Raw genomic sequence first — 16,135 nt, 5'->3', positions numbered from 1 at the left:
TACTCTAACAAGAAGGTATTATTACGCAGAAACTGTGAATACATTTTATATTAATACTGACGAAAATGTGTGCTTTGCAGTTTCACTCCATGTAATGAAATGAATGAAGCTTTGTTTAGGCAACTGAATACTGATAAAAGCAAGCTGCAAGCCATAAACTACAAGAAACTTCTTTCTTTCACTGGAGAAAAATTAAAAGGCAAACATGCATTCTGATCGTAACGACAGACAGTGCTGAGGCTTTCAAAGCAGACTAATTCACGAGTATTACAAGCTGTATTTCAGCTTTTCTCTACACTTGATGATGCGTGTTAATTCAGCACAAATATATATATACTACTTCAAAACACATTTTGCAGATTAAAATGTATATTCTATAGTGAGGTCAAATATAAAGTAAACAATGTAAATTTAACCATGAAATAATTGTGCATGGTTTTACGTGATTCATAAAAAGGAAATCATCTAAGCACCATGTCAACTAAGGCATGTTTTCACTTCTCCAGCACTAAATGTCTGCGTGCCACTTGTTGTATGTTAAAACATCCACCACAAAAATATTGGCATGTAACAATATCGACCAGTACTTACTGTAGAGTTCCTAGGGAAACTACGATATATGTTTAAAAATTCATTATAAAAGAGGTTTTAATAGAGGAGACCGTCACTCAATGTACAAAAATACAAAATGCAGTTTATGTCTGAAGCTCAAAGCAGTTTTTGTCTCAAATAATGCTTAAATCTATAGCTGATATTTACGTGCTCACAACTACAATACAATTTTTTCCTGAAATACAGGGATAGGCTCAGCCAATTGATGAAGGACATCTCACTTTTCACTGATGTTTTAACATGGTCAAAATGTACTGTTGGCACACTGCACTTTATCATCTTTTCTTGAAAGACCGGAGATGACTTGACCGTCGGTATGGATTGATTCCTTTGTCATTTATGTATGATTTTTTTTTGTTTTGTGTATTTATTGTGACATGATGAATTTCTCTCTATTGTTTCTGCTCAATACAAAAAAAGGTGTATAAGGTCTCCCAATAGGTTGGTGGGGTGCATGCACATGAGGTCTCCTTCACAGTATGCCGGGTCTGGAATATTTGCAGTCCTCTTTTCTCACCATACTTCCTTGTCATTTCTAAAAAAAAATATTTTCAGAACGTACAGGTAGAGCAAGTGCCCCTTCTCTCATCTTATATTGAGAGCAAGGTGTTGTGCCCATGAAGTTTTGTAGCACGTGCCTTTCAGGCTCATTCTCGTCTTGTTGTCATCTCCATCAGATTTTCTTGTCACTCTTAGCTGCACTGAGCTTCCATCAGAACAAGTGGCTTCTACTTTGCATGCACTCGCTGGGACAAGAACGAAAGGGAGAGGTGTGTTTAGTACATATGAAATTGAAATTGAAATTAAAATATTTATAAAGCGCACATACACCACGCGGTTTCTTGGCGCTAGGACATAAAACCAGGAGGGAGCGAAAAGATGGCCAACTAACATGAGAAAGCTTGAGTGAACAAAAATGTTTTTAAGGATTTGCGGAATTCTGAATAATGGGTGGAAAGTCTAAGGGAGGAAGGAAGGACATTCCAAAAGGTAGGCGCAAGCGTAGAAAATTTTGCACCACCTGACCTCTTCTTCTTGAAACGAGGGACAATCAGAAGAGATTGTGAAGAGGAACGCAATTCTCTATTGGGACAGTATGCCTTGATCTCAGAGGAAATAAAGTGGGGGCTGTCCCTGCCCTTGCCTGGAACGTGATACAACCCATCTTAAACAAGGCACGCTCCCGGATAGGCAACCAGTGCAGAGCTTTAAGCAGCGGGGTAACATGACAGGACTTGGACAGGTTGTAGACAAGTCGGGCTGCCTGATTCTGCACTAGTTGGAGTGTCCGAAGATGGTAGGCGGGGACTCCGTTATACAAGGCGTTGCCATAGTCCAAGCGGGAGATCACCATCGCAGACAGAATGAGTTTGAGGGCACAGAAAGAAAAAAAACGGGACACCTTACGGATCGTGCGAACAGTGAGGAAGCATGAAGAAACAACTGAACTAATCTGAGAGTGTAGTGAGAGGTGCGCATTGAGTTTAATCCCTAGGGTTTTGACCGAAAAAGAAGGGGTGGGAGGGGGACCCAGGGAAGAAGGCCAAAAGAGGGAGGACCAGGGACTGGAGGAGCCTCCCGTCAGTACCAGCTCGGTTTTGTCAGGGTTAAGCTTCAGATGATTAAAGCTCATCCAGTCCCTGATAAACAACATAATAGAGTGAAAATTGTGGATGGACTCGGGGGAGGAGGATAAATTAAAAACCAGTTGGAGATCGTCAGCATAGTTGTAAATGGTGACGTCCATCTGCTGAAGCGCAAAAATAAGAGGGGAGATGTACAAATTAAACAATAAAGGGGACAAAGAGGAACCTTGCGGCACTCCGCAGTGGACCAATTGAAGGGGAGCAGAGAAGTTGGCCAGATGGACGGCCTGAGTGCGGTCCTTTAAAAAGGATGCAATCGAGGCCAGGGCGGACCCCCTGATGCGAGCGGCCTCGACACGGGAGAGAAGGGTGGAATGATCCACCGTGTCAAAGGCGGCGGATAAATCAAGGAGGACCAGAGCCTGGGGACGGCCAGCATCCATGCCCTCTCTGAGGTTGTCCAGCACAGAGAGGACAACAGACTCCGTGGAGTGCGCCGGGCGAAACCCAGCCTGACGAGAGGCTAGGCAGCCATTCTCCTCCACGAAGTTACTGAGCGTTTTCGATGATGTGGCGCTCCAAATTTTTGCCAAGGAAAGGGAGAAGGGAGATAGGACGGTAATTAGTAAGTGCGGTTTGATGCTTTCAAAAGTCACTGTTTTTATATACTTACGATCAATGGCAAATTCAGGGGTGTCAAAAAAGTATTGCTCACAACTGGAATGTTGAGAGCATCCCCAGGCGTACTGCTCAATATTCTCCTGGGATCGACCAGGATTCCTCAATGTATAGATAAACGACAAACAGTCGAAAGTTCATATTTTTCAATGAAATTATTTACTTCTTTTAGTCATCAAAAACAATTTGAAATCATCATCCTGAGTTCAAATCCATCAACATCAAATTTATACGTCCATCAACATCAATTTAATCCGTCCAATGCATTTCGGGCTATGCCCTTCATCGGGGACAGTAAGCTGAAAACAAGGCATAATCACGATATCATCAGAATGCTTTCATGTATCATTGTCAAAATCTATAACAAATTGTTAAGTGAGTTAGTGAAGAAAACCCAAAGTGACTGTGTGCTCATTATTAAAAAAACGTCTGCCTGAAAGGCACTCACATGGATCAGGTATTTGCGATGAGTATGTCATCCATTGCATTAACAGGATTATCCAAACTAGAATAATATAAACAAAATTCAGGATGCAGTGTGCAACAAATAACGTGAAAAAACTAAAGGGAAACCTAATTCCTTCGGTTATATAGACTTACTATTGGGACGCGCCGCGTCTCCATTCCGAACTTCGAACAAAACACAGGGTCTTTGTGATATCACGCATTCGAGCTGCGCCGCTAGTGTCTGAGTTCATAACAAAAACAGGCACTGGCGGATTTTAGTTATCTGTGTGTTGATTGGTCTTGTTTCCGATCATGTGAGCGGGAATCGGCCAATGCTAAATGAGAAAAAACGTAACTTAGACTGGGATGTCTATGACTCGAGAATAATAAAGTTGTGGGTGAACATTTAAAACATAAACAAAACAAAAACGTATGCAATTATAAGTGAACATTCGAGACATGAATGCGGTTGTAAATGAATGTGGTTTTACATAGACATATAGAACAAAAGCAGATGTGTAAACTGAGTAAATGGTGAAGATCACACATGCTCTATTCTAGGCACAAGGCTGAAGTCAAGAAATACATAATTTAAAGATAACAAGTAAATTCCGTCCGGTCATTGAGACCGAATGGTATGTGGGAGTTCAGCAAGTATATCCAATTATTCTCCCTTTGTAGCAAAAAAGCATTATTGTCACGTTCTTCCTTTTTTTCGATCACTTCTAAAATTAAAAATTGTAACTGCGAAATGTTATGTTGTGCTTCTTTAAAGTGCATGACTACACATGATTTTACATTACCAGTTCTGATGTTGGATTTGTGTTCATGTAATCTTGTTTTGATCTTACGTGTGGTCTTGCCAACGTATGCCTTCCCACACGGGCATTTCAACATATAGATCGCATTCGCTGTATCGCAAGTGGCATTGACATGAAGTTTGATTTTATGGCCTTTCATCGGATGGGTTAGATGGTTTCCTCTGATAATGTTATTACAATGACCATATTGTAGACAGGGTCTAGTTCCACGAAATATTTCTTCTGGTTTGGTTTTGTACTTTAGTAATTCTCCAAGATTTCTGCCCCTGCTGAATGCAAAAATGGGCTGTGTATCGAAGATGCTCTTAAAATCTGGTTCAGATTTCAAAATGTTCCAGTGATTTTTCACAATTTTCTTGAATTTATAACTCACTGTAGAGTACTTGGACACGATCGTCGTTCTGTTTTCTTTGCCTCTTATATTTTTTACCAGTAGATCTTTTCTCTGCATGTTATTCACTTTTTGTATGGATTGATCAATCACTGTTTTTGGGTATCCTCTGTCTAGAAATCTGTCGCCCATTTCCTTAAGTTTTGTGTTCACTTTCTCTTGGTCAGAAGTAATTATTTTTACTCTCATCATTTGTGATGTCGGTAAATGAAGTTTCAAGGGATCTTGGTGAAAACTTTGGAAGTGCAAAGTATTATTCCTGTCAGTTCCTTTCCGGAACATTTCTGTTTCAATCCTTCCCGGGTGTAGGTTGATACGTACTTCAAGAAAGGTAATGGTTTTATCCGAAATTTCCCATGTGAGTTGTATCCTGTCATTTTTTAAATTTAGTTGTGTCAGTGCTCGCTCTAGTGTGTCTTTGGTGCCCTTCCATAGGATGAAAATATCATCTATGTAGCGAACCAGCATTTTCAAGTTGGTAATCCAGATGGGGTTGTTCAATATGTTTTGTGCTTCATATGATTTCATAAAGATGTTGGCATACACTGGGGCAGCGCATTTGCCCATAAATTCAGGGGTGTTCAATACAGAATTAAGGTGAGAACACAATGGTCCCATAGTTAATCAAACATTAAGAAATGAAATCCCATTGTTCCAGTCTCCCCCAACAATGATGTTGAGGCACCAAGAAGAAATATTTGTACAGGTGGCAGGCAATTGACCGGAGTGTGAAGACGGCGCCACAGGTACACGGCAGGCCCTATCAGAAAGACTGGTCATCCCCTTGTCGCTTCACTCCAGGAAGCATTGGCTGCTAATTCTCAGCGTATGCATGAGAAGGGAATCCCCCTCTCACACCTAGAAAAACACCTTAGCGAGTGTAACACATAGTCTGTATTACACCAATCACCCTTTTTAACTTGCACCAGCACTTTTTTAATAGGTCCTGAGGAAAGCCAGTTTATTCCTAAGGCACTGGCTGAAACATGTCGACCGATAATGGATGTAGGAGGTCGTAACTCACCAGCAAACATCCTCTTGCCTTATTTTTAACCGCTGACGGTGGCCCAGTTATTAAAAATTAATTTACCCTCGGGTACTGGGACCCCCGCCAAGCCATTTTAATTGTCACGTCACTAAACCCCAACACTGCACTCTCAGTAATATACCAGCTCCGCTGTAATCAGGCGTTGTAGCACACCCGGGACACATTAGGTGTTACTGGGTGGGCCCGATGATGAAGCATGACACCAACCAGGTTGGCGGGTGAGGGCTTCATGAACACACCAACAAGGTGCCAACTGACAAAACTAGTCAGAGTCCAACCCATAAAGTCATATGTAGCTAGTCTTCTTTGTTGATACAGGCAATTTCATAACCCAGACTATCCAAGTTCCTCGTCCTTCTGGTCACCTAACATTCTTTTGGGATTCTTCCATCACACCACCAGCATGGCTAGGTTCATTTTGTTACTCTGTAGATGCCATAATCAGTTGATATTTTCACCAAAATTGTCTCTCTTAGCACCCAGAATATATTATATGATAAGATGTGAAAGATGGTAATGTAAACAAATGAATTTTCAATGACCTCCTGTTTGAATGTGTGGCACAGTTCATGTTTTGCCAACTTCCCTACAGACAAGGAACATGCCCCCATTTTCTCAAATATGTATTTCACATGCATCATTGCTCTGATGGACTGGATGCTATTTCAGGTTACTGTTATGTAATGAAAAACCTCTTCTGAAAACCTTCATTGCCTTTCCATAATTGAACTAACTTTCGGTGAATGAACATCATAATATTTTTTATGCAACGTTATAGTCATGTTGCCTTTATACACAATCCTTGTCGTGCATACTCCTAACAGAGTTTCCAACGTTGTTGCACACATTCCGCCAGTGTCTCAACTCAATCACTTTTCTCTGTTCTCACTTTTGAAATATGTTAGCAATCGACATCCATTCAATTAAATGGTTTTAATAATAATTTCTGTTCACATTAATATGAGTTCTATGCTTAGCATTTTACTCATAATGGCCATGCACTGGACCCTTCCCTTTTATCGATATTGGCACTGTAAAGTATACAGTACAGGTAGTGGTCTCGCCCTGTCAGCAACATTGATGAGGTGGAGTCAACCTTACTTCTTCGTAAAATGTAACAGAGTTCATTGATATTGTTGTAGAGTCAAAACATGTTACAGGCAGTTATTGAGACCCTACTTCTGCTAGAAATAATGAATCAAACATTCTCAACCAGCCAGAGGCTACTTGTGGTCCTTGTTATTAATAGTTATTCACAATGCCATATATTGTTTTTACTGGGTCTGGTGGCGCAGTGGACTAATGCATACATTGTAGGGGCCTGTGTTCGACCCCATGGTCACAGGTTCTCATCCCAGCAGGCTTACATCCATCTGAGGTCAATAAAATGAGTGCCATTTAGTTGGGTAACAAAATACATCTGTTATTTAGCACCTTGAGACCTTTGGGTGATATGTGCCCTTTACAAATACACATGTTATGTTATGACCAGAGTTTGCATTTCCAACATTTATGCAAAAAATCTAATAAAATGAATTTGCTTGTCTCACCTTTGCTTTTGACCTTATGTATATTTTGTGCCACTTTTTATGCTGTGAAAAGTCTGCAAGGCAAGTAGTGGCAATGTCCCTGGCTGTAGACATCCATCACAAGTATTTATATTGATTCACACAACAGTGAATTCCATGTGGATGAATACAAACCTTAGGGTTCCATGTTGAATTCTTGTTGAGTCCATTTTGCCAGATCCATATGACCATTGTTCTCCCACGAGCTTTCAGTGTTCTCTACTTTTTGTACTTCATTGTTTTCGAAGATGCCGGACACACCCACATATGTTGTATGTCAAAACATCCACCACAAAAATATTGGTATGTAACAATATCGACCGGTACTTACTGTAGAGGTTCTAAGGCAACTTCAATATATGTTTCAAAATTCATTATGAAAGAGGTTTCAATAGAAGAGACCGTCACTCGATCTACAAAAATACAAAATTGTTTCATTAAATATTTTCTATACCATTTATACCATATTTAACTTATTGTGCCAGAGAAATTACTATATCATACTACATGCATATTACACTCATTCATACACCCATACGTAGAGATCACACATTTAATTGAGTTCTTTGAAACATTTGTTACATTTGATTTGTAAGAATTGTAAATGGGTGGTGATATAGCATCCCAATATTGATCACAATAGGATATACAGTCAAAGAATGCACCAATAAGAGATGTGGCAGTAATTCATCTACAAGCGTTTCGGCAGTGGTCTGCCTTCTTCAGGAATGCCACTTCCCAATTATTTCCCAGGGGAAGACATGCCGCCTGAAGAGGATGAATGTATTCTCAAAAGCGGGCTATTACTTCATATGCCGGTCCCGTACAATGATAAAAGTAGGATCTTAAGCATATATCAACCGTGGAGCTGGAATAATGCCCCTGAATGGTGAAATAGTGCCAATGTGTAAAGGGATTTCTAATTACAGCCTGGTTCTGAATAAATGGATATAATGGGAGGCGACAAGCTGTATACCCAGATATTAAAACTGTATACTGCACTGAAAGGGTAATCTTTCATGTGAAAAACACGACTTCCTCATCTCGCGCTTCTGTGTTGCATCATACGGTCCACTTGGGGTCTGAATACATATCGACCAGTGGCAGCAGGTAATTCGAGCCAGGGAAGGAGGGCGCCACACACACACATATGCATACTCACACTCACCCATCTACATACACACTCACTCCATTTATATCCTTCCATTCACAAGTGCACACACCCATTCACAGCATGCATGCCCAAATACCTATACATCATTACATACACACATACAAACACACTAACATGCTTGCATGCACACACCCAGTATTGCAAAAAATTACAGGGCTGCGGAGGTGATCTTGGGTGGCAGAAGGGAAGCCTCAGTGGTTCCTGGAGGATTGGGACTGCTGCCTCCTCTCATTGACTGACCTTCCCATGGGCAAGCCAACGAGAAGAGCACCTTCCTTTTCTCATCACAGAGTTGGAAGGGGTCAATGAGACTTGCCGACCCCACCCCACTCTGTGATGAAGTGTCACTGATGGAAAGTTGGCCCTGGGAGCTTTAGAACTTAAAACTGAAGTGCCCTGGTCTGAGTCTATCTGTGATGCGCCCCTCGTCATGAGGAGAACCTCCAAGTGCTCTGCTGGGCTAAAGAGGTCATGCTCACAGCCGTGTGAGTGAAATCTTCAGCCCAGCAAAGTTCAGCTCAGGCACCAGGCGCCTGTACATTTACTGCATATACATCACCTGACTGCCTTACTCGAACATAAAGAGTGTCATGCTGAACTTGTGGGAGGGTGGGCCGATATTGAAATCAACTCCAAAATATTGACTAGCGCAAAAACATCAAGGTGAGCAAAAATACAGAACTGTGTATCAACTATTCTAACTCCACATCTACTTACCTTAATGATGTTGTGCAAATCGTTATCTTGGAGTCAATACTATTGCAGTTCGATGCTTTAAAATCTACATTTTTGTACTGCACCCCTACAAATAGCTTAACACACCATCCATCTCCACAGCTGAATGTCCCAGCCAACTCCTTGTCACACTCTTTCCACCATGCACAGTTTCTGCCACATTTTTCGTTTTCCGGTGTCGCCTTTACCCATCCTTTCTCTTCTTTGCCATTAGCTCCTGCTCAGCTGCAATTACCTTATTCCACTTCCCCTCACTGCATATTCCTGGCCTGTGTTTTTCTGTGTTCCTGGGCGCCCTGCTCGCCCTTTTCTGCCCCCCACTCCTCCCCCCGCCAGCCCTGTTTCTGCCCCCTCCGCCCCCTGCCAATCAGATAGTGGCAGAATTGAAAAGTCTGAATGGGCTATGTTGCATATCAGATTCATTACAGCTTGTGCCTTCTTGCTTTGCGAATCAGTGATCATTACGGCCAGCAACTGAATGGTGGTGGTTTTTTCAACAACAAAAAAATCTTCTCTTCTGAAGGGAACAAACTTGGACCGAGGAACTGCCTTCTGTTCACTGTCACCGCCATGTTTGTTTCGGTTTATGAAGGCTGCAAAATATACGCCCTCAGCCTCTTGGCTGCCAAATCATATTTGCAGTCACGGCACTGCCATGTTTGCAACCTGGGAGGTTCTAAATGAAGGTGCATTGCCCTTGTAGTTGTCTCTGTAACTTTTTTGAACCATAATGATATTATTTTCAGAAGAGTGATTGTACGGCATAGTCAGTCTTTTCTGGCACTAATTGACTTCTGTCTTTGTTCCAGAATTGCTTTTCAATGCTAAACATTTCGTGGTACGGAGGAGCAAGCCTCGGTGCTCAGCACTGGCCTTTAAACAATGTGAATATGGAGTTGCAACCTTTTGTAATCAGCGATCTAAAAAGAAATCCTGCAGGGTATGGATCCGTTTTAGAGAGATACTTTTTAGGATCAACAGGTAAGAAAATAAGTATACATTTTTTCCTTCAAATTACAATATTGCATTCTGTATGTGTTTCTATTGGTAGTGTTCATTTGGTATGTATTTATACAGTAAAGCTTAATTAGTAATCAGTTCAAAACTCATGTCACAGTCCTAGCTCATGTAAACTTACCACCAGTTATTTGACTTATTGTTACATACTATTTTATTATACAGTTAGTGTGAGAAATTGGGTTAGTGATTAACTGGGGTTTGAGCTCTGGTCAGGCAGCAACCACAATCCTTGTCAGGGTGAGGCACAAAACTAACTCAAATTAACATGTGCTCAACCCTCCGGTAGCTTGGCAGAGAGCTGTCAGGCTTAACATAGACGCAATGTGTTTATGCAACACTTCCAACAGTAAAACAGTGAAAACACCATAACAAAAATGATCACATGTCTAGCTACAAAAAGGGAGCCGAATTTAATAAATAAAATACGACCAAAATGACACAAATCTAATTAGTAGCACCGGAGATATGAAACTTTAAAGAATTTCGGTACAAATAGTGCCAAACAGCACAAAGTGCCAACTCGGGATATCTGGTCGTGCTGGACCAGGTCAAAGTCACACTTTCAGACTGACTGTGATGGAGTGCAGGTTGGATACAGTCACCAGATTAGGCCAGATGAAGTTTGCCTGTTCAAGTTCATGGCAAGAGTCTCGTTCAAGTTGAAAATGGCCTCAAGGAGCAGGGAGAGCGTCGAGGGAGGCTGTCCGCAAAGCAAGAAGAGCTTCTCATTGGCGTTCCTCGTGAGTGGTCGATGCTGGGATGTCTGGGATGACACAGGTGTGAATCCTGGGTGACCCTAGGCATAATTATCACCAAACAAAATATAGCTCCTCAATGGGGGCAGAAACTGCACCCCTCCTCAGAGATTGGAAAAGAGGCATGGACTGGTGCATGACTGCAGAGAGGGTGTTGTATGAAAGTAGAGGTTGACTTAAAAAATGGGAAAAGATTTGGGGCAAATAGAATGTTTATAGAGGTAGTCCATGTGCCACCCCGCGGGGCTGTCCTTGAGGTTTTGAAATACTGTTAATTTGATGTCTGACCTCCACCAGACTAGAAGTGTGTTGTAGTAGAAGGACCAGTTCACAGTTGGAGAGTACTGTTAACATTTGTATCTATAAGTGCCTATTGTGGTGTACAACAATGTTTTGCTTTCTTAAGTGCCTTTTCAAGGTTACTCGAGTAGGCTAGGGCGTTGGTAATCTTCTCGAACAAACTGTGGGGAAAAAAGATATGCACAACAATAACCCTTACTAGGCTCGCTTTGGAGAGATACTATTTTACTTTACTAAGTGAAATTTTGTGTACAATTTACTGTTATGGCTGTACAACAGATGATTGCCTTATGGAAAACTTAAACCCAGTACAATGGGCTTAAGCTGGGTACGGTGACAAGCCAATGATGAAGGATATATGTCTGATTGGTAAATACGAAAAGTTACAATAAATGTAGTAGGCCTGACATACTGATTGCAAAAAGCATATGTTAAAGTAAATATGTATTTAAGGGTGGGTTCTTATTACACTGTGCTAAAGCCAGTAGGGAGGGAGGTTGCTACATGGAATCTTAAAGGTTACTGTAGTAGGCAAGGTTTTTTTTTCCAGTGAATCACCTGAACAAACCACGAAGATAGACAATATGGTAATCCTTATTAGGCTATATTGGTGATTTTGCATTGTTTGACAACTATATTTAGTACATACTTGTAATTTTATGGAATGAAAATAAAATGTATAAAGCGTGACAATCACCCAAGGGTATCTAGGAGCTAAATGACAGTATTCATGAAAGTTGTCTTGAAAGAAGGCTTATGTACCAACGCAGTAGATCTGAGTTGATTATGGTGACAAAGGAATGATAACGTTTATAGGTATAATTGTTTAGAATTAAAAGTTATAATAAAGGCACTAGGTCTTACATGTTGACTGTGAAAAGCATATGTTAAAGTTGATAGGCATTTAAGGGTAGATTCTTCTTATTCTGTACGAAAGCCTACAGATAGGTATTTATCTACCATGATTTCCATACTAGGCAAGCATTTTGGTACTGCTGATCCCCTCTGATAAACCATGGTTATAGATTTGTACTGTTAGAACCCTTGTTAGCCCTCTTAGAAGAGATATAATTTTACTTTGCCAACTGTCATTTTTTGTACTACGTAATTTCATGAATGTACTCAATGAATGCCTCGTGGGAAAAGTTGTGCTCAGTACAAGAGGCTTCAGTTGGTTATGACGATAAGCCATTGATAACAACTACAGGTCTGTTTGGGTTAGGAAAATATTTCTGTTGCCATTGGTCTAATCTGCTTATTATGAGAAGCTATGATTAGCCCATTAGGCTTGACACATTGATTGTGAAAAGCATATGTTAACATCGACAGTCATTTAAGGGTGGATTGTTATTTCTTTCTGCCTCTGACAAATGCTAGTGGGAGAAGATTTGCACTCTAATAATTCTTGCTAGAATCTCCTCTTAGATATCTGTCAGGATGTTGTAATAGAAAATCATTACATAATAAATGAATCCTGGAAGAAACTGGGTTGTTAGTTGAGATTGGGGGTTAGAGCTCCACTTAAGCAATAAAAACAATCATTGTCAGGGTGAAACGCTTGCATAACCCGCAGGTATCTTGGCACAAAATCAGTCAGACTCCACTTAGAGGCAATGTGTAAAGTATTAAAACAGTATTAAAGTGAAAACACAACATAAGTAAAATTTCAAACCAATTAAATAAAAGAGTACATTTTAATAAATAACATGACGCCAAAATTACAAAAATCCAAGAAGCAGAGACAGGATTCTGAATTTTTAAAGTTTTAGATAGAAAAAACACCAAAAAGCTCAAAGCGACACTTGCAGGTATCTGGTAGTGCTGGACCAGGACAGAGTCACAAGTTCTGGTCAACCAAGATGGAGAACTTGGCTGACGCAGTGACCAGGTTCATAGCAGTGAAGAGTTTACCTTCTCTGAGTCCAAGTCCATGTGAGAAGCCTCACCTGGAACTTCGTGTTGATGTGGTCCGAGAGATTGTTGTCAGTGCAGGAATCAGGATGCTGCTGGAGCTTCACATTGGCGGGAGAAGCAGGGGGATACGGTTTGGTTCATAGAGCAAGTAGCAGTAGAGATAAAGTGATCACTGTTAATTTTGTCTGTCACCCGCTCTCCCACTGCTTCGGAGCCCTGCAGCTGCCACTGAACCTATATGCATTGAAAAGGAAAGTGAAGGCAGGGCCCCTGGAAATATGCGATTTCGTGGCCAAGGGCGATTTTTGCATGATTATAGATTTGCTGAATTTGCCACATATTCCAGCATCTGTCACATAATCTGTAGATTTTAACAAATAAAAGATTTTGTTTGTAGCTCAAACGGTTCAAAAGTTACTAAAAATGCAGTGATGCACAATGGAAGACCCTTTGCAAAGCTGGACTGGTCACCTTTCTCTTGCTTATTGCTATATTTAGGTGTTAGACTGGCACCAATGATGTGCAGCCAATGCCCATACAGTGTTACTGAGTTTAAAAAATGATGAAATATTGAAGTAATATTATTACAAAATTTGCTGCATTATGCCCTATGATTTGTGTTTTCTTGCCGCATAATTTACTCATCCCAGATCCATACTTTGGCCCTCTCCTGCAGCATAATTCCAGTGGACCTGGATATAGACCTGGCAAAAGGTCTACTTTACCTGGTTGAAATGGCAGTTTAAAACTGCACTACAGGCCAGCTTGAGATATGTTTTAGAAGCTACTTTAGTGGGTTGACCAATGAGTGCTACAGCCCACAAGTAGACTTTAATTTACAGGCCCTGGTTACATGTATTACCATTTACTAGAGACTTATAAGTAAATTAAATGTACCAATCAGGTGCAGGCCAATGTTACCATGTTTGAGATATGTTGTAGAAGCTACTTTAGTGGGTGGACCAATGCGTGCTACAGCCCACAAGTAGACTTTAATTTACAGTCCCTGTTTACATATATTACCATTTACTAGAGACATATAAGTAAATTAATGTGCCAATCTGGTGCAGGCCAATCTTACCATGTTTAGAAGGGATATCACAAGCACTTTACTACTGGTGAGTAGGAGTAAAGTGTTCAGAGTCCTAAAAGCCAAAAAAAAAGGTTCAGCAAGGGAAGGCTAAAATTAGGGGTGAGCGGAACTCGCAGAGTTTTACTCCATGGATTTCTTGAGAAATACATAAAAACTCAACGAGATTCCATGGAGGTCAGCGAGTGAGCAACATTTTGAACGCATGCTGATTTTAGGGGCCAGGAGCTTGCTCTGCACTGTAAAATAAGTGCAAACAGCATCAAGCGGTGTGCTAGATGGCACTGCTTCTTTCTGCAGCTTGTTCAGCACGAATCGTCACAACCTGCCGCGACTGCCCGCCCGCATTGAGAAAATCTTGCCCTGTGGCGTTCTAGTGCCTTATAGTTGTGCTGAGGATGCAAATTCTTGCTCGTACTTGCCAACTTAATGTGCACAAGAAGAAACTCCGATATCCAAACATAATGTGAAGTGGGCAAAACTCTGCATACTACTCAAATTTATCGCCCTCCATTAGCCAAAATCTGGGGTGTCTCTGTAGGAAGGGCCCTGTTCTTCACATTCACATATAAATATATATCCACTTAGATACAAAGAGGGCCTTTAGGGCTCTTGAGCTGTCTGAGTGTAATTTACACTCTGCTTTCTACCATAACAGCAGACTGCATGGGGTGATGGTTAAGTCTGCATGAGTGATTGTGAATGATGGCATTTTCTGATCACGTGCGTACATCCACCTGAAAATGAGTCCACTTCAGTATCAGGGCTGGTTGTCCGGTCCATTAGTTTTTATTTTCTACTTTTATAGTTCCCCTTTCATGTTTTCAGCTTTTACTCCTTTTATTTTAATGCTTCTTAAGAGGACAGCCCAGCTCTCAAGACAGCACTAATGAGTTGCTTGCTTGATACTCATTTCCTCTGCAGTGCACCGCATTCCAAGTGGACACTTCCTCTAAACCAGGAGAACATTAGGAATGCTGTTCGCCATAGTGTATCACTTCTTTATCTTTCCCAGATAGCCAACATGGTTCTTAAAGTGGCACCCACACTTGGGGGCATATTATCAAGACAGGAGATAAAATTATCGCCGCTTTATTGGCAGAAAACTGCCAATAAAGTGGCGATAATGGGCTTGATAATATGCTCTATGGAATTCCAATCGAAGCCCATGTTAGATGTCTTCACATCAAACATGGGCTTCGATTGGAATTCCATAGAGCATATTATCAAGCCCACTATCGCTGCTTTATCAGCAGTTTTCTGCCGATAAAGCAGCGATAATTTAATCTCCTGTCTTGATAATATGCCCCCAGAATTTTTGAATAATGGTAGACTATTTATAATATAGACAACTGCTGCTATGTTTAGTTTTGCTGTATTTATAAGGCTGCACCTTTACTTTTTTCTACCTGTATACTTTTAATTTATCTTGCATAGGTTGTTGAGTTTGTGTGTGTGTTTTCTGCGATTGTGTCAAAGGGTGAATGGAAGAATGGGTGCACAATGAGTGATAGAGTGTGTTTATGATGACTTATTGAGTGTCTGCACCCATCAGTGACACAAAAGTTGCTGTCATTCATAAAGCCAGGCCACTGACATTGCAGTGCTTGTGTGTTATTTAACAGTACTTCTTGATCTATTTGGCCAACACCCCAGTAAAGCTTTGCACAAAAACTTGACTGGGGGGTTTCTGTCATATGGCAAATATATATATATATATATATATATATATATATATATATATATATATATATATATATATATATATATATATATATATATATATATATATATATATATATATATATATATATATATATATATATGTTTGCCATATATATATATATATATATATATATATATATATCAACACAAAGTTCAGATTGATGGCACTCCACTCGGGCAATTTTTCAACAGCGTTTATTTAAGTAGCTGTGATGACCTACGCGTTTCGAACGTTTCGTTCTTGATCACGGTAGCATTCTAAAGAGCGAGT

The 16,135-nt window shown here is 40.6% G+C and overlaps 1 protein-coding gene across 1 annotated transcript in view; it reads left to right on the top strand.

The window, feature by feature from the left end:
- The window catches only part of LOC144823941 (SITS-binding protein-like), a 1,005,701-nt gene that overhangs the window by 171,049 nt on the left and 818,517 nt on the right, over positions 1-16,135 (top strand). The window contains exon 2 of the mRNA XM_078682887.1: positions 9,870-10,041. Coding sequence (XP_078539013.1) covers positions 9,870-10,041 — 172 coding nt within the window. The remainder of the gene's footprint in view (positions 1-9,869; positions 10,042-16,135) is intronic.

This window comes from Lissotriton helveticus, chromosome 3_1 (genome assembly GCF_964261635.1).
Source record: "Lissotriton helveticus chromosome 3_1, aLisHel1.1, whole genome shotgun sequence".
In the NCBI taxonomy this organism is placed as follows: Eukaryota; Metazoa; Chordata; class Amphibia; order Caudata; family Salamandridae; genus Lissotriton; species Lissotriton helveticus.
Note: the sequence above shows the minus strand (reverse complement) of the source record. Positions and strands in the feature narration are given on the sequence as shown.